This window comes from Leptonychotes weddellii, chromosome 1 (genome assembly GCF_054177405.1).
Source record: "Leptonychotes weddellii isolate Sample4059 chromosome 1, ASM5417740v2, whole genome shotgun sequence".
Lineage (NCBI taxonomy): Eukaryota > Metazoa > Chordata > Mammalia > Carnivora > Phocidae > Leptonychotes > Leptonychotes weddellii.
Window position 1 is genome coordinate 119,735,847 of NC_138369.1, and position 18,381 is coordinate 119,754,227.

General features: G+C 43.4%; 1 protein-coding gene across 1 annotated transcript in view; it reads right to left on the reverse strand.

The window, feature by feature from the left end:
* Positions 1–279: 279 nt before the first annotated feature.
* Positions 280–18,381, reverse strand: part of LIPH (lipase H) — a 32,845-nt gene continuing 14,743 nt past the window's right edge. Inside the window, exons 2-8 of the mRNA XM_031028236.2 lie at positions 15,674–16,041; positions 14,300–14,408; positions 9,070–9,171; positions 7,371–7,460; positions 3,764–3,931; positions 2,353–2,448; positions 280–395 (exon numbers count right to left, since the gene is read on the reverse strand). Of these exons, the coding sequence (XP_030884096.1) occupies positions 280–395; positions 2,353–2,448; positions 3,764–3,931; positions 7,371–7,460; positions 9,070–9,171; positions 14,300–14,408; positions 15,674–16,041 (1,049 nt within the window). The remainder of the gene's footprint in view (positions 396–2,352; positions 2,449–3,763; positions 3,932–7,370; positions 7,461–9,069; positions 9,172–14,299; positions 14,409–15,673; positions 16,042–18,381) is intronic.

Here is an 18,381-nt window from a genome sequence, read left to right on the forward strand (position 1 = left end):
GGCTGGGTGATGGACATTGGGGAGGGTATGTGCTATGGTGAGCGCTGTGAATTGTGTAAGACTGATGAATCACAGTCCTGTACCCCTGAAACAAATAATACATTATATGTTAATAAAAAAATATGTATCTATCTATATATAAAAGCGGCAATTACTCCCTTAAATCTTTTGTAGAACAAAGACAAGTACAAACCCATAAATAAGAAAGTCGGTATATTTGGGATTTAATTTCTCTGTGCAAAAAGGGAGAGAGCAAGCTGCAAACCATCCCAGCCCAACTTACTGATTGATTTTGGATTCTGTGATGTTTCCATCTCTGTCTCTCAATTTGATTGTAATGGACCCTCTTCTTATGCTCTTGTTCCAAGTTATAATATCCACAAAGTAATGATATACTGCAAAACAAGGAGAGAGCACAGTAAGAGAGGGACACTCTCAACTGCTCCCCTGAAAGGTCAATTCCTAGAAACCCAACCTCCCTCATAACTTGAGTCTCTTGTTCTCTTCCTCCCTAGTTTCTCTGCAAAGATCCAGGGCAGCATTTTCTAATATTCCTTTCCATTCTTTTTGGTAAAGATGGCCTGGGTGATGGCAGGATTCAGCGGTCTCCAGTTGTCATGTTTAGGCATCACAGTTGGACTGGTGTTCCCACTTTACTGACTGAGGTATCATGGTCTACTGCTGAATATGATTGGTTCACCACAATCCCTGCCCTTTTAGACAAAACCAACCAGGCGGCCATGTAGAGACTCTCCAGAGCTGATAAGGTCTTCCGTAATCTGGGCCATGCCCACCAGCGCCCCTCATGTCTTCCCCAGTCATGCCATATCTAACCTGCACTGCCAGGCTGTCTCTTGCTCCTGGGCCTTCTCCCCACTTGGACACTCTGACTTTGCCCCCTTTGCCAGCTCATCCTTCAAGTTTTGGCTTAATGTCACTTCCTCCAGGAGGCCTTCACTGACCCTCAGACTAAGTCAGGTTTCCCTCTTAGAATTCTTATCATGCTCGGGTATTCTCCCATCATTAGTCAGCACACTTACCTATATTTACAAAATGCAAGAGAAAAAAGTGATAATCAAAAAAGTGGTAAATATATGGGTGTATCTAAGCAAACATTGCCTGAGTAATGTCTTATGCAGTTAAAAAAAATAAAGCTGAAATATACTACAGGAGTAGCTGGGAAGGGATGCCTCTTTATAACTCTGGCAGTGGTACCATATGGGCTTGGTGTGTTCCTACTGAACCAGTGAGAGTGCATGATGTGTTCAGAGAATTATTCTTCCTCCCCACTCTTTGCTTCCCAAGGTCAATGATGCTTTGGGAAGATGGGGATCCCACCATGATAGCCAGATTGGCTATCTCTTGATCAGACTTGCAAAGAAGAGGACAGAGGCTCAGGGAGATGTTGGTCCCATGAAGGAATAAGGTTAGCCCTAGAGTTGCCATTTCATGGCCCCTTATTACTCGGGCACTTGCCTCACTTGGACCGGGCAGACAGCAAACCCTGGGCTGCCACGCATAGCTCCAAAGGAGGAGGGAAACCCACTGATCTGCAACCTCTTTTATTAGGGTTGCTCCTAAGAAAAGTGAAAAGGGGAACAAGATTGCAAGATGTGCCCAGGAAAATCCCTACTTGATTCCCAGGGCATCTAATCATCTGCTGCCCCATTTAGCCCCCATCTGGAATACCCAAGCCCTCAATGTCTTTAGAAGGTCATCACAGTTGCTCTGGAGCTGGAACTGACCCAGAGATGTGGCTGAAACCTGATTTTACCTAGCTGCGATCTCAGGTCTTTGGGGAGTTAAGCAAATTTTCTGGAAGATCTTAGTGATTAAAATGGCTCACAGGGGACACCTGGCTGGCTCAGTCAGTAGACCATGCAATTCTTGATCTTGGGGTCATGAGTTCAAGCTCCACATGAGGTATAGAGTTTACTTTAAATATATATATTTTTTATAAATATACATATATTTATATAAAAAAAAATAACCATCCAGTGAAGCTAACAATCATGATTTGTTGAGATTTAATCCCTGTACCCCAGAAGATAGGCATTGTTATCCCTATTTCACCTAGCAGGACACTGAGACTCAGAGAGGTTAAATGTCTTGACCAAGGTCACAGAGCTACTATGTGTTGGAGTCAGGACTCGACCCAAGTCCTTCCAGCTCCAAAGTCCACACTCCACCATGGCCTTCATTTGACAGAGAGAGACACAGCAAGATAGGGAACACAAGCACGGGGAGTGGGAGAGGGAGAAGCAGGCCAAGAGGTTGCCAAGAGGTAGCTCAGCCATTTAAAAAAAAAAGGAGGGAGTTGGGCCAAAGCAAACAACCACATCCACCACTCACTGCAGTATGGTTCCTCCTCAGCTGTGTCAAAGAACGCTTTAGTCATAGGAGGGTCTTTCTGCTTTAAATACTCTTTCCAATTATCAGCATAATAGCCTGTAAAGCAAGTTGGAAAAATGTAACATTAACATGTATTATGTAAGTGTCAAAGTAGCTGGGAAGGTAGTGAGTGAAGTGAGTTTGACCGCCCACACCACCAAGACAACCTCCCTCTTCCACCCACCCCCTACGGGGAGGACCTCCAGAGTCATCAGCGCCTGCCTACCCTGCATCCACCATACCTTGCTTGCTACCCTATCCCTCAGAGCTGGGACTTGCAAAATGACCCCACAGTGGCTCTCCCCCATTTTTACTGACATTATATCACCCTGGTTCTTAGTAGCACACTAGTTCTCTCACACACTGGGTAGACTAAGAATAGCGCTGACATTTTTCAGTAATACATTCATTTTATAGATTAAAACAGATTCAGGTTTATACCTAAAACAGCATCACTCTTGCCAAGCATTGTGCTTTCTTGAAGAACTACAATGAGGCCCCTAAATTGCACAGAACCTGAGCTTGCCATGACTATGTCAACAAGCAGGGGACTCTTCTCCTTCATGTCTGCGCCTGCAGGAATGAGGCGGAGTGCTACCAGTGAGGTCTCTCTCTCTCTCCTGTCCCCACCCCTAGAGAATGGCCTTCACATGCTGACTTGACTGATCCAGAATGGGAACATGAGTAATTTTTAGAAGCTCCCCAGAGCTTTCCAATTAACTTAGGCACAATCTAGGTTGAAAACCCCTTGTGTCTAGCATGCCCTGATATTAACATGGGTTTTTCCTTTGAACAATTAGAAAATTCTCATGATCTTCCAGTTTCAAAGTCCTCACCGTCTGGAATATTGCTACCAATCCTTAGCAAATATGCAAGCAGCCTCCACAGTATATCTGTGACCCCCACTCCACCCTGCACACGCACATAAGAGTCAGGGTTCAGTGTGAGGGTATTTACAGACACAGTTTGTTGGAAGGAGTCATTTGACGGGAGAGTCTGTGCTCACTGTGACTCTCCCCCAGCGGAGAGGTTGCGTGCATGAAGAGGATGTTTCTGTCCCCAGGGGAGCTGGCTATGTGAGGTGACTATGCCCTGGGTGGGCTTGGAAACTCATTCGGAACCTTCTTTTTTATGCTAGCGTGTCCAGGGAGGTTGCACTGCCCTCTAGATGAAATCGTATACAAATGGCTTTTCTAACACATGAGTAGGAGGTCCAAGAGGACTTCACCGAACAAATTGGCTGGAAAAAGCTAAGTACAATTTTCTTTAAACCACGTAACTTTCAGGCCCATTTTTAGAGAGTAAAATGGTGCTAGGATTCTCCCAAAAATGAACTCTTTGTGCATCAAAGGGGAAAACTGCTTGGACTTACCCAGGAGGGGACAGGACTCCTTTTGTGGTATACCGCAGTTGATACACTTGCCGTTTCTATAATCCCGGTAGGAGTCACAGGGATACGCGGTGATAAAACAGTTCTCTCTCAGAGAAGAAAGGTACAGGTACACAGACCTCTGGTGGTCACACTTAAAATACCGCAATCCTTGATTGTAAAAGGAAGGATCAAAGAGGAGAGCAGTTGCAGCATTTAACTATAGCGCATCACACGGTATCTACACACACGATTCATCATCTGTCTCCTATAGGCCAGGCACTGTGCCAACAGCTTCAATGTATTTTATTCCACTGAATCCTTATAAAAACCCATAGATCAGGATTCATGCTGGCACGTGGCAGGATAAAAGAAGATAGACATGGTTATCCCCATTTTACGCAGCAGGACACTGAGACTCAGAGAGCTTAAATGACTTGACCAAGGTCACACAGGTATTATGTGGTAGAATCAGGATTCAACCTATGCCCTTCCTTTGTCATTGAAAAGGAAGAGAAAAATCCAATGATAGTTTCTCCAGAGATTTTCAGCAGAAGGCAAGCACATTGAAACTAGTGGACAGAGAAAGAAGGTATTGAGGATTACTCCCAAGGAGGGGAGGCAGAGGAGACAGCTTTTTAAAAGAATGGGGTATGCTTCCACCCTGGGGACACGAGGGAACAGGACACTCAAGACTGACCTTGTAAACTAAAATGAGGAGAGATAGAATGGCTCCCTCAGGTGAGATCTTAATCTAGGTAAAAAGGCACATTTAGGTCACCTTTAAGAGGTGAGGGTTTATAGGTAGGGAGATTTTCAGAATAGAAGCATGAGGGGTGATCATAGGGAGTCGGTAAGAGATAAACGTAAGGATTCTCTAGTTTTATTTTTTTTATTTTTAAAGATTTTATTTATTTATTTATTTGAGAGAGAGAGAATGAGAGACAGAGAGCACGAGAGGGAAGAGGGCAGAGGGAGAAGCAGACCCCCTGCCGAGCAGGGAGCCTGATGCGGGACTCAATCCCGGGACTCCAGGATCATGACCTGAGCCGAAGGCAGTTGCTTAACCAACTGAGCCACCCAGGCGCCCAGTTTTTTGTTTTTTTAAAGATTTTATTTATTTGACAGAGAGAGACACAGCAAGATAGGGAACACAAGCACGGGGAGTGGGAGAGGGAGAAGCAGGCTTCCAGCGGAGCAGGGAGCCTGATGCGGGGCTTGATCCCAGGACCCTGGGACCATGACCTGAGCTGATGGCAGACGCTTAACGACTGAGCCACCCAGGCGCCCCAAGGATTCTCTAGTATTTTTGAGAACCATGGAAAAGTTAGCAAGTTTGCCTGGACCTTGTACTCAATTAACAAGGATCCATGACAGCTCCAGAATGTTCTCACGCCAAGGTGGGGGCCGACCTGGCAGAGACCTAAGGGGTTCTCTAATGGGCTTACACAGGGCATTCATGAGAGAAGCCCAGAGGTAGGCGTTTCATTTCCGCTACAGGGTGAAGGGTGAAGTAAGAGGGAATGAACAATGGGAAGTGGCACTGCAAGCTATGAATGGGCAAGAAGAGGTGAGGCAAGCCTCCAGTTAATTCCTAGTGGGTGCCATGCAGTGCAATGGCGAGAGAGGAAAGCTGCGAGGTGAGGAGATGGCATCAGGAGGGTTGGACATGATGAAGCACCACAGCACACAGCACTGAAAGGTTGTTGGAAGGTGGATGGGTCCGATGATGAAGTAAGTCATTCAGAAAAGGGAGCAGGGTCCCAAAGATGGGTAAACAAAGGAGGTGAGGATCTGAGTAGGAAACAGTGAACCCCAGGAAAAGAGGAGTTATGATTATGAGTTCGTGGCTTGGAGAGGCATTGAGTGCTGGAATCAGACCCATGTTTCCTCTTCCCTCTGAGTCCACTTATGCCCATAGAGGAGATCAGTGAAGGACAGAAATAAACTGGGGCAAGAGAAGAGAAGCATGGGTTGGCATGGGGCCAAGCTGGACTGGACTAAATCTGACAGGTCAGTATTGACTTATTGTTCCTGGAACTTCCACTTGCAGAAGCAATGACATTGATAACAATACAGAGAATGTCCTCTATAAGCAAGGCACATTATCTTTGGCTCCTGAGAGGTAGTTACGCTACACCACAAGGACAGAATTTGAGCATGCACCATTTATGGTACAATATGGTAGACCCTACTTATGCCATTTCATCTGGATCATTTCCAAACACCATGTCATTCCCAAGGGGCTGTATACAACTACCATTTTGTAACAAGATCATCTTTTTCTAGAATCATATCCTTGATTATTTAACTTTCTCTAGCAATGGTGAAATACATATTCAGAGCACTTAAGGATGGGTTTTTTTAATTCTGTCCCCCACATTACTTTTATGTTGCCCTCTAACTACCCATTCTTTGTTTTGTGAGTTTTTTCTCATTATAAAATAACAAATGCTCATTTAGAAAATACAATAGGAAATGATGATGCAAAAATCACCTAGAAGTCCAATATCCACAGTTTACCACTAATAATTATTTGCAGCATTTATGTTTAGTCTTTTCTTCTATACTTAACCATGTACAAATACACATTTAAAAAAAGCAAATCGGTATCATACTGTATAGTTTTGTGTCTTTTGCACTTAATATCCTATTGTAAGCATTTTCATTAATCTGAAAATATGACTTTTTAACAATTATATTCCTTTATGTGGGCATACCATAGTTATTTAACCATTTTCCATGTTGGATATTTAAGACTATTTCTAAAAATTTAGCTATTATAAATAATGCGGTGTCAGGTATCTTTGCACTTTGATTTTTGTCTACCTTTTCCATTATTTCTCTAGGAGAGATTCCTAGATATGGAATTTCTAGATCAAGGACACACCTTTTCAAGAGAGAGAAATAATTCGTAATAGCTTTTAATCATATGGTTATGGTTATTTTTTAAAATTTATTTTTTAAACTAAGTATACTTAACATACAGTGTTATATTGGTTTCAGATGTACAATACAGTGATTCAGCAATTCTATACATTACTCAGTGCTCATCATGGTAAGTGTACTTTTAATCCCCTTGACCTATTTCACCTGTCCCCCTACCCACCTCCTCTCTGGTAACCATCAGTTTGTTCTCTATAGTTAAGAGTCTGTTCTTCATCTCTTTTTTCTTTGTTCGTTTGTTTTGTTTCTTAAATTCCACATATGAGTGAAATCATGTGGTATTTGTCTTTCTCTGACTAATTTCACTTAGCATAATACCCTCTAGTTCCATTTATGTTGTGGCAAATGATCTGATGCATTCCTTTTTATGGCTGAGCAATATTACATTGTATAAATATACCACATCTTCTTTATCCATTCATCTATCGATGGATACTTGGGTTGCTTCCATATCTAGGCTATTGTAAATAATGCTGCAATGGGTCTTTTTTAAAGTAGTATATTTGAATAATAATTTTTAAGATATAATTTGTATTTATACTATCTCTATCTTCTCAAATGATTTGTTTTCTATTAAAAACTATTATCCAGAGAATAAGATCAGATTTTTAAAATATGCCTTTTAAAACCACTACTATACAATAGATAAAGTATCTGCACTTACCTCCCAATATTGTTTTGGGACAACCGGGTTGATCCAATCCTCCATTTGGGTAGAAGTCTATGTTTCCTAATGGCTCCTTGTAGCCCAGTGCTAAAGGAGAATACATTAGGCTTTTATTTTTGAATTTTTCACATTGCATAGTTCACTTGCTCGAAGGATATAGGCAGGGATTGTGGTGGTGGTGGTGTTATCCTTATTTAAATATTCTGCCCAAAGTTACCTAGCTAATTAGTTAGAAAGAATTGTAGATTGATTTAATAATTGTTTATTCTCTTTAACCTTGTAACCCCAAAACCATCAGTAAAACGCTTGATTTAAATGATTATTTGTACACGTATACATATATAGTGCCTCACTGCAATAATAATAGCTATTACATATTGAGAACCTACATGTGTCTGTGGGCATGGTACTAGGTGTTATATATACCTGTCCTCTAATTTTCACCATGTCTAAAAAAGTAGCCATTGGTAAATTCAGATGAAGTAAGTTACAGATGATGACACCGAGGTTCAGAGATTTACTGAACAAAATGACACCACTAGAAAGGACAGAACCTGGGATGTGAGCCTCCCTCTGCCTGACTGCAAAGCTTATTCTCTTTCCTCAAAATTCACTCTCTCTCCAAGAATAAAAAATAAATCACTCCATTCCATCAAGCATTAAAATGGCATGGAGGTACTGCACTTAAGGAAGGTAATACTTTGCAAACCACATAGTATTAATGCAGCCATCTCACAGAGACATTTCCTCTAAGGCCAACAATTGCTGAATATCACACCGGAGAGCCTGTGATAGGTGGTCAAGGCTTTTTCTTTTTCTTTTTTTTTCAAAGATGGCAATTTCTTTCTTTCTTTCTTTCTTTTTTTTTTTTAAGATTTTATTTATTTATTTAGGGACAGGGTATGAGGGGTAGGGCAGGAGCAGAGCAGAGGGAGAAGGACAAGCAGACTCTGCACTGAGCATGGAGCCAGATGGGGGGCTTGATCCCCTGACCTGAGATCACGACCTGAGCTGAAATCAAGAGTCGGATGCTTAACAGACCGAGCCACCCAGGCGCCCCCGATTAAGAGTTTTTCAGGTGGTTGTATCACAAAGAGGGTGTATTATTAAAGACTACTCTGCTCTGTTCCCTCAACTCTCCCCAGGTTTCTACTCTGGCTCTTCTCCCAGACACCTGGATATAAAGACCCATCTTTAACATCACCCCAACCCCCATATCATGTACCCAACCCCTCATATAAAATCAGCCCCATAAAAGACATAAATGGCCAAGAAGAGCCACAGAGAGCTGGAGAGCTATAGATGGCTCAGAATTCTCTCCATAGAGACACAACACTTGAACATATCTTTCAGCTTACGAAAATAAAACATAAATCATACATCCAAAGCCCGCTGCATATATGGAAACATTTCTCCACATGGTGTGCAAATCAGCCTGCACTTGATTGGTCAAGATGATCACCTTAAAAATAAGAAATGTTGATGGGAAAAGCACCTCCGCTCCAGCAAGACATCTTGGATGCCTACATTAAACCAGTGTCCCTTCAGTATTTCGGTGGATTTGGAACCCTGCCCTGCAGGAAAAGAGGGAATCTGGAGGAACCTGATCCACCCCTGCATGATGATCCCCTCAGGGGGAGACTCTTTAGGAGCATGGGAGGGGGTACTCACTGACCCACAAGGACAGAACTGTTACCGTCAATGTCGGAATGGATGACGTCAACGAACTGTGCATCACCAGGATCTAATCTGTCCTCAGGAGGTCTCCCATTGAATAAAGGGCCCGCAGGGTCGAGACCTGGAAAGAAAACCGAGTTGGCTTGGCAGCCCCACGCCATGAGTCACTGGCAGCCCGGCTTTTGATCCCTCCGCATGAGGATGGCAAACTGGCTGCGGGGCACTCTCGGGTGGGCAAGCACTCACATTCCCATCTTGCTTTGTCAGGCACCTTTCCACAGCCCTGTAGCCTTTTCCCACAGAAGAGACGGCTATCCTGGCAGTGTCCCCTGGGAATGGCATCCAGACCCCATTAGGAGCTGTATCTGGTGCAGGGCTCAACAGCAGGGAGTGCACACAGGGGGACCAGGGCATGGGGATAAACTGGTTCCTCAGGAAAAAAGCGCCTGAGGGTACATATAAAAAGCAGATGCTATGCTTATGCTTATTGCATCTTAAATGATCCAGAAACCTCCCTTAACCTTTCCTTCTTGTTATTAATAAAACTCCTTTACAGTGTCAATTTTTATTCATATATACTTGCTCATATGATCCACATCACAAGCCTGTTGGGAGGCTGAGTAGCTATTATTCCCATTTTACAGATGCAGGAAGCGAGGTTCCGGGAGATCAAGTGTCTTAACAAGAGCCGCAGCCTCACAATGCAACGACCTCTCTCTGTCGAGCTCTTGGTTTCACTGCCAAACCCAGTGGAAAAGTGTGAAACTAACTGGTCAGGCCAGGTATCATGGAGGGAAATAAAGTGGGTGTCAGTTCTTGCAGAACTAACCCACCCCCTAAATGCCTGAGCTGATTTCTTGCCCTTGGTCAATGCGAGCTGGGCATTCCTAACCATCAGCTGGAAAAACAAAGAGTGCAGCTCTGGTGATGTAACCACAAACTAAAAACTTTAAAAACAACAGTCAACGACGAACCACCAGAGGTTCCCAAAGGCCCTGCTTACTAGCGACCTACCTGTAGTGAAGAAGGTTCCAAGGGATGTCTCAGAGTCCTGACTCTATGAAAGTCATTTTAAATGTCATCTTCCATCCCCTGGTGTTAGATATAAAATCCAAGAGATGGCATTCTTGCCTGACTTCCCTAGTTCTGGCTTCAATCTTTCTATTTCTCCTCTCCCAACTCTCTTGCTTCCTTGAGGCTTGTCTTGATCTGCCTCCCTTCTTTATCTTTCTCTTCCCCACCCCTCTAGCTTTTCTTCTTCGGTTTGCTCTCCACTGAAACTGATGTGGGTGGAGATGGACCAACACCCAGACACCCAGGTCCACAGGACATTCTCAACACAGCAAGAGAAACTCATGACCTTAGAAAGAGTTTGCTAAGGAAACCCCCCTCCCCCCATAAGATAGCAGCACTTTTGGTCTAAGAAAAGGAATAGTGAGAGCCCCAGTTTATAGCAGCCTCCAGATCCACCGCAGAGAAATCAGTTTGAATTAATGAACATTCAAACCACAGCAATTTTGAGAGTGATGAAGGTGCTACTGAGAATTAGGACAGAAGGCACAAATGGAGGCGGGGATAGGAAGTTTGGATATATCATCACCTTGGTGACAATTCATAGCAAATAATTGGCCTACAATGTCAGCCAAAAATCACAGTTACAGTGTCCTAAAAAGCTATATATTTTGTGTGGACAGAGACCACTGGAGTCAGAGAGATGTGACTTGGGGCCCCAAACCTAACACCAACCAGCTATATGACCTTAGGTGGGTTACTTTACTTCTCTGAACCTCAGTTTTTTTTTTTAATCTGTAAGGTAGAAATGGAGGTAGAATTAACAGCTACTTCAGAAGACTTATAAAAGGACTCCTGGATCTGAATCCAGAACATTTTGAGATGACTGTAGAATAGAAACACAGTGGGAAAATGGAGCTCTTTCTTATTGCTCAAAGATCACCAGAAGTGTCTAGATGGTGCTCATTGACTTTTATTACAGCATTAACCAATCTGAGAATTTGAAGAAAGCCCTACATCTCTCCCCAGACAGACAGACATCCAACATAAACCTCTCTGCAGACAGACAGACATCCAACATCGACCCCTCCGCAGACAGACATCTGATATTTTGTGCGCGGTTTCAGGGGCCTCCTTTTCCCATCCCCAACTTCACCGTGAACTCTCCAAGGCAATGCTGTCCAATAAAAGTATAATGTGAGCTACATATATAATTTTAAAATTTCTAGAAGCCAATTTAAAAAGTAAATAGAAATAAGAAGAATTAATTTAATAATACACTGTATTTAACCCTGTTTATTTAACCTGGTATATCCAGAATATTATCATTTCAACATGTAATCAATATAAAAAATTTGAGGTTTCTTAATATCACTTTTTTAACCTAGTCTTTGAAATCCAGTGTGTGTCTTGTACTGACAGAACATCTCAATTTGTATTAGCCACATTTCAAGTGCTCAGTGGCTACATGTAGCTAGTGGCTACTGGATTGGACAGCATAGCTCCAAGGTCATTTCTCAAAGTATGGTGTTCAGACCACCTGCATCTTCTGCTTAAAGGTAGACTCCTGGACCCCAACCCCAGACTGCTGGTTCAGGAGGTTGGTATTGTAACCAGCACCCCTAAGGGGATTTTGACACACCCTTAAGTTTGAGAAGCAAACGCAATGTATTATCAAGTGATGTAGGTACTTGGAATATTTTAAAATCCACTTAAGGTCCACCATCTTGTGTTAAAGAAGTTAATGAGAAATAGGGGACGCCTGGCTGGCTTGGTCAGTAGAGCACATGACTCTTAATCCCAGGGTCATGAGTTCAAGAGCCACGTTGGGCAGGGAGCCTATTCAAAATTAAAAACAACAACAACATTAAAAAGTTAATGAGAGGGGTGCCTGGGTGGCTCAGTCGTTAAACGTCTGCCTTCGGCTCAGGTCATGATCCCAGGGTCCTGGGATCGAGCCCCGCATCGGGCTCCCTGCTCTGCGGGAAGCCTGCTTCTCCCTCTGCCACTCCCTCTGCTTGTGTTCCCTCTCTCGCTGTGTCTCGCTCTGCCAAATACATAAATAAAATCTTAAAAAAAAAAAAGTTAATGAGAAATAAAACCAGGAGAGGTGCCTGGAGAGAAAAATGAAGCAGCCATGATGGTCTAGCTAATTAACAAGCAGAACCATCCAATGTGGGGGAGTTGGGTGTGAATTGTGTCTCCAGGCAACAGGCCCAATTCCTACTCCACAATCCAGTGAGGCCAGTCAGAAAAGGTGGTGGAAGGTGAGCAGAGAAGGGAAACGCTTCACTCCGAAGCTGCTCTGGGGGACAGCTGAGATTGACTGTGGGGATCAGAGAGGATAAGGCATCTGGAGAACGTGGGAAAGTCAGGGGAGCCAGAAAATTGAGCTGTGAACCATTAGTGGTACCCAGGCCCAGAATGGAAGGCAGGCTGGCTTGGGGACTTCCCATCCATGGTCAGAAACCAGGTTTCACCGCACTCACGTTCATAGTAGTGGTGGGAACAGGTTTGCTGGGAGCAAAATGGGGCGTGAGACAGAATGAGGCAGCGGTGGGCTGGAGTCTGCTAGGGCCAGCACTAGACTATAGACTTTGCTCATCTCTTCCCAAACTTTGTGACTGGGGATGTCAGGTTGGCAGCTTGAAATCAGCAGTGGTGAGCGTATTCAAACCATGGAGATCAGGAAACACTACAAATCAGGACTATGGGGGTGGGGCAGGGTGGGGAGAGCTGTGCGGGTTCTTAACGCACCACTGGGTAAAGTCCCACCCGCCAGAAGAGCTCCCAACAGATAAGGGACACAAGCAGATTCAAGCTATCTATCCTTTGATCCCATAAAGGAAATGAAACATGCTCTCTCTTTCTCTCTCTTTCTCTCTCACTCTCTCTCTCAAATACATTATTTACAGTTCTTAGGAGAAACAAAGTAAATACCATACATACATACATTATTCATGTATTTGAGAGAGAGAGAGAGAGAGAGAACGATTACGGGGAAGGACAGAGGGACAAGCAGACTCCCTGCGGAGCAGGAAGCCTGATGGCGGGGCTCAATCCCAGGACCCCGGGATCATGACCTGAGCCGAAGGCAGACGCTTCACCGACCGAGCCACCCAGGCGCCCCAGGAAATGAAACTTTTTACAAAGGACATGTTGCTTTCTAAAACATAAAAATAATCATGTTAAAAACTTAAAAAGAACTCTGCCTCCCTAGAAAGCAGGTAAATAAAATGAGGGTGGCCTTGGCCACTTTCACTTACGTGAAAGTGAGAAAAAAAGAACCAGGAAAAACAAAACAAGTAGCGGGCTAGAGGAGACACCAGTGATGTGTGTGTGAGAGAGCGAGCATGGGAATGACCTGCTCAGGGTACCAGTCAAGTAGCACATTCAGAGATGTGACGCTAAAAGTTTACCTCACTAATACAATTGGCTTGAATCTCTCCTTCCTCTGTTCACTTCTACCCTCCAGATTCCCTAGATTGAAAACAGCTCTCTCTGTGCGAGGATGGATTCTGGGAAGGGTATGAATGGGGGGGACAAGCCTTGAGCCTTTGAAACAGAAATCCTCCCTCAGCCTGTCCTCTGTGGCTGTGGAAAAGTTACCTGAGCAGTAGGCAAGAGAACCCAGCAAGGGGGCCTTTGTTTGGGGTTTCACCTGCTGTATTTCTGAGTTTTCATTCAGCTTGGTCCTGAAAGCTGATATTCAGAGGGTATCAAAATTCCTATTTCATCTTTCTATCATGAGACTCCAGCTGTGTCTGGGGATGGAAACATATTAGGTATGTGGCTCAGGCTATCTTAGATTAAGTGAAAGGAAGATGGCTATCTGTTTGGAGGGCACAGATCAAATCCCCAAAGGCCACAGCTGTATTTTCTCACCAGAAGAGAAATAGTTACCACCAATCTTTTCTATGGCATATACAATTTACAAAGTGCTTTTTTATTAAATATATTTTTATATTATATATTTTTAAATTTATTATTTTTTATTTTATTTATATATTTTTGTATTATATATTTTATATCATTTACAAAGTGTATTTTATTAAGTAATAACCTGTGGTCAGTATTATCATGGTCTCTCCTTTGCACAAGAGGACACACACTCAGAGGGGTTAAGTAATTAGAAGAGCTGGCCTTGAGCCCAAGGACGTGGATTGCCTGCACCATGTTCCTTCAGTGAACATCCCAGCCAGGCTGACTAACCTGTGCCCGTTCACAGGAAGCCTTACCTGTAATTCTCCCCAGCTGCCCATTGTACATCTTTCCAACAAACCCGGCTATGTGGGCTCCTAGACTTACTCCAATCATATAAATGTTGTCAAGAGAAGCTCCTTGTACCTGGAATTTCAAGAGGTCCATCATTATAAATTGTGAGGGGCCGAGGAGTTGACAACACTTAGAGAAATATCCTCAACTTGACTTCAGAAACAGTTTTTGGGAGAAACATTTCTAAACAACTTATATCTATGAGCTCACTTAAATGTCACAACAACCCCACGAGGTAAATACCATTCTTTTGATTATACAGAAGAGGAAACTGAGGCCCAGAGTCAAAGTAACCTGCCCAGTATCAGGCAGGTGGGGAGGGACAGAGCAGGAGTCAAACCAGTCTGTTCAACTCAAAGCCTGGGCCTTAACCTTTATGCCATGGTCTCCATCCATGCTTCTGCTAGAAATCAAGCTTGGACATCTCTAATTCCCTCCCAGTTGAGGAAAAGGGCAATGAAACATTTTGGTGAACTCCTTTATCTTCATGCTGACTCAGTTAATGAAGTCACCACAGACAGAGAAGGAAGGAAAGGAAAGGAAGGAGTGGGGTTGGGGACAACACTGACTGCAGTCAGCTGGGACAGCCTGTGGTGAGTCATGTTAATATTATTCACTCTCCCAGGGCTGTGACTTAAGTGGGGAGCTTTTGTGAAAATTCTGTTGTCCCTGGCCTACAGTGACCACCAGGCCTGATTCTCTCTGAGGTAGTTTTGATATAAAGTCACTTTTTTTGGTTGTTTTTGTTATTTTTGTAAAGGGGGTAATTCATGAGATAGATCACTAGATAAAATTTAAGGTTTATTTAATCTTTTTGAGTCTTCTAAAAACATAAATCATACACAAAAATCTCTCATCAGACCACGTGTATCAGTTTTGGTTGTGGATAATCAGGTCGGTAAACTTTAGGCATTTCTAGGAAAGGGAATAGCTCGAGAAGATGAGGAAATTCTACACAGTGAAGCCAGAAACCCCCCAGACAGAACCTCTCTTACCCATAAGACACCTTTATGTGAATTAGAAAAAGATGTCCCTTCCTGAGGACACTTAACTGGGAAAACATCATAATAAATATATAGATCTACAATGTGTACCATAACACTGGTGCTCCCTTAGATGGGTGCCCTGTGCAGTGCACAACTTGCACAACCATACCTATGGGCCTTCCCTCCAGCTGTGCTCTCTACCTTCCCTGAGACTTAGTTGGGTTTTCAAAATAGTCCCTCTTGGTTTTATCTTTTTATCTTTTAAAACCAAGATATCTCTTGGTTTTAAATCTCCAGACAACAGGCCAGTTTTAATTTGGCTCTGAATCATATAAGAGAATTCTCTCTTACCAACATCTGGTCGATAAATCCCTTCAAGACTATTGCTACTTTTCTGGTCTTACTAGAGGCATGGTTGTATATTACAGTTGTAGCTCCTCGATTCCAATCAACAACAACCACATTCATGTCTTCTACATCGAGCAAACCCTGTATTAAGTCCTCCATCCAAACTGGAACGGAGCCTGTAGGCCTGAATCCATGGATAATGAAGGTGGTTTTCTTGGTCACGTTCAAGTTCCCCAAAACTGTGGAGTTGATGACTTGTGCACAGGTCCAGTATCTCCTTGTGTAGAGCATCAACTTCACATTTAGTCCTGTACCAACCACTGCACTGTGAAAGCTCAGTCTGGTGAATGAAGGACATGTTTCATCTGTGTCTGAAAATAAAAATTAGATGGCATCATGACGGTTCTTTCCTTAGTTGGGGGTCAAGCAAGAGTGCTGCCCTACATTCATTGGCCTTCTTTCTGTGCTTCACAGCACCCAGCAGAAGACTGGATCTAGTTGAATGAAGTTGCAAAGTCATACCTGATTCAGCATAACTAAACAGTGACTTTTTTTTTCACCAGGAAAACCATTTTTCCAAATCTTTTTTTTTTTAAAGATTTTATTTATTTATTTGAGAGAGAGAATGAGATAGAGAGAGAGAGCATGAGAGGGGGGAGGGTCAGAGAGAGAAGCAGACTCCCTGCCGAGCAGGGAGCCCGATGTGGGACTCGATCCCGGGACTCCAGGATCATGATCTGAGCCGAAGGCAGTCGCTTAACCAACTGAGCCACCCAGGCGCCCCCATTTTTCCAAATCTTACTCTCCTCCAAGATCTAACCCAAGTCACCTCGATGAAACCTACTCCAACTCTCCCAGCTTTAAATACTGTCTTTCAACCCAGAACTCCCAAAACCCCTGTATGTACCTTATTGACAGCAAAATGAAAGCACTTGCAGGGGTGTATTATGGGTATTTATGGACATGTGTGTCTATTTTGTTGGACCACCTCCTTGGAATGGGTGTCTTCTAATCTGTGTATCCCTCACAGTGCCCAGCACATAGTAGAGGTCTCAGCAACTGCATCTGCATGGTCCAACCATATCTTTCCTTTTCTAGAGCACCTGCCTGGGACAACAGTGGAAAAGGTGATGTGCCCTGTCCTGAGCCTTTCAGTAACATCTGAAACAGTGGACCATGGTGCCTTCTTGAACCCTCTCCTTATTCTTTAAGCACCATCTTCAAGCATTCCTCCTGCTCTGTAATCTCTAAGAATGGCCTTAGGAGAAAGTTGGGGGATGGGGTGGAAGCAAAAGATCAGGCTGGAGCATCTTGTTATGGCAGAAAGTAAGAGACTATTTAAAAATTTGGGACGCCTGGCTGGCTCAGTTGGTTAAGCGTCTGCCTTCAGCTCAAGTCATGATCCCAGGACCCCTACTCAGCAAGGAGCCTGCTTCTCCCTCTGCCTGCCACTCCCCGTTTGTGTGCACTCTCTCTCTCTCTGTGTCTCTCCCCGACAAATAAATAAAAATAAAATCTAATAAATAAATAAAAATGTGTCATAAGGACATAGAAAGCGAGATTGAAAGGGCTTCCACTGGCCAGATCTGGGATATTTGAGCACTAAATAATTAAGGACAGTAATGATTTATGGACCTTTGGAGAAAATTAGAGATCCATGATTCCATAACAAATAGACAAGCAAAGAAACAAATCAATGGAAGCGAGAGGAGGACTCTTGCAGTATAGTGCTGAATGTCAACTGGTAAATGTGGGGTGAATGCTGGGGGTGAAACTCATCATTTTGTAGTCATCATAATAAAGATTGGTTAGGCAGGAATAATTGGTGGATGCTAAAACTGAGGAGGTGGTTTATTTTGAGAAGGAGCACATGTATATGGTCTTAAGTTTTGTCCCCCAGATTGCTAATTAGTAAGTAGGGGGAAAGTAGTAACTATACAATGGAGGAATTGAACAACACCTTGACTAGGTTATCAAACTGAACATTACCCATGAGGGGCAGACAGACACATGTGCCTTTAAGCTGTAGTATTCCAGAGGGGAATGTATAACCTGAACCTACCCCAGGGTAAAAATCACACAAACACAAAATGAGGAATAATCTGTTTTTAAAAAGAATACCTGTAGGGGGGGCGCCTGGGTGGCTCAGTCATTAAGCGTCTGCCTTTGGCTCAGGTCATGATCCCAGGGTCCTGGGATCGAGCCCCGCATCCGGCTCCTTTCTTCGCAGGAAGCCTGCTTCTCCCTCTCCCACTCCCCCTGCTTGTGTTTCTGCTCTTGCTATCCCTCTCTCTGTCAAATAAATAAATAAAATCTTAAAAAAAAAAAAAAAAAGAATACCTGTAGGGTTTGGGTGTGATGTAACTGTGGCCGGCACTGGCAGGGAAGGGGGCTTGTGGTACTCAAAAAATGCCTTTTTTTTTTTTTTAAGATTTTATTTATTTATTTGAGAGAGAGAGAGAGGGAGAGAGTGCAAGCAGAAGGAGGAGCAGAGGGGGAAAGATTCTCAAGCAGACTTCATGCTGAGCAGGGAGCCCAACGTGGGGCTCAATGCCATGACCTGATATCATGACCTGAGCCAAAACCAAGAGTCAGATGCTCGACTGACTGAGCCAGCCAGGTGCCCCCCAAAAAAATTCTCAAAGAAAAAACATTTTTTAAAGATTAAAAATAAAAAGGGACCCATATTCTTAAAAAAGATCAATGTCATA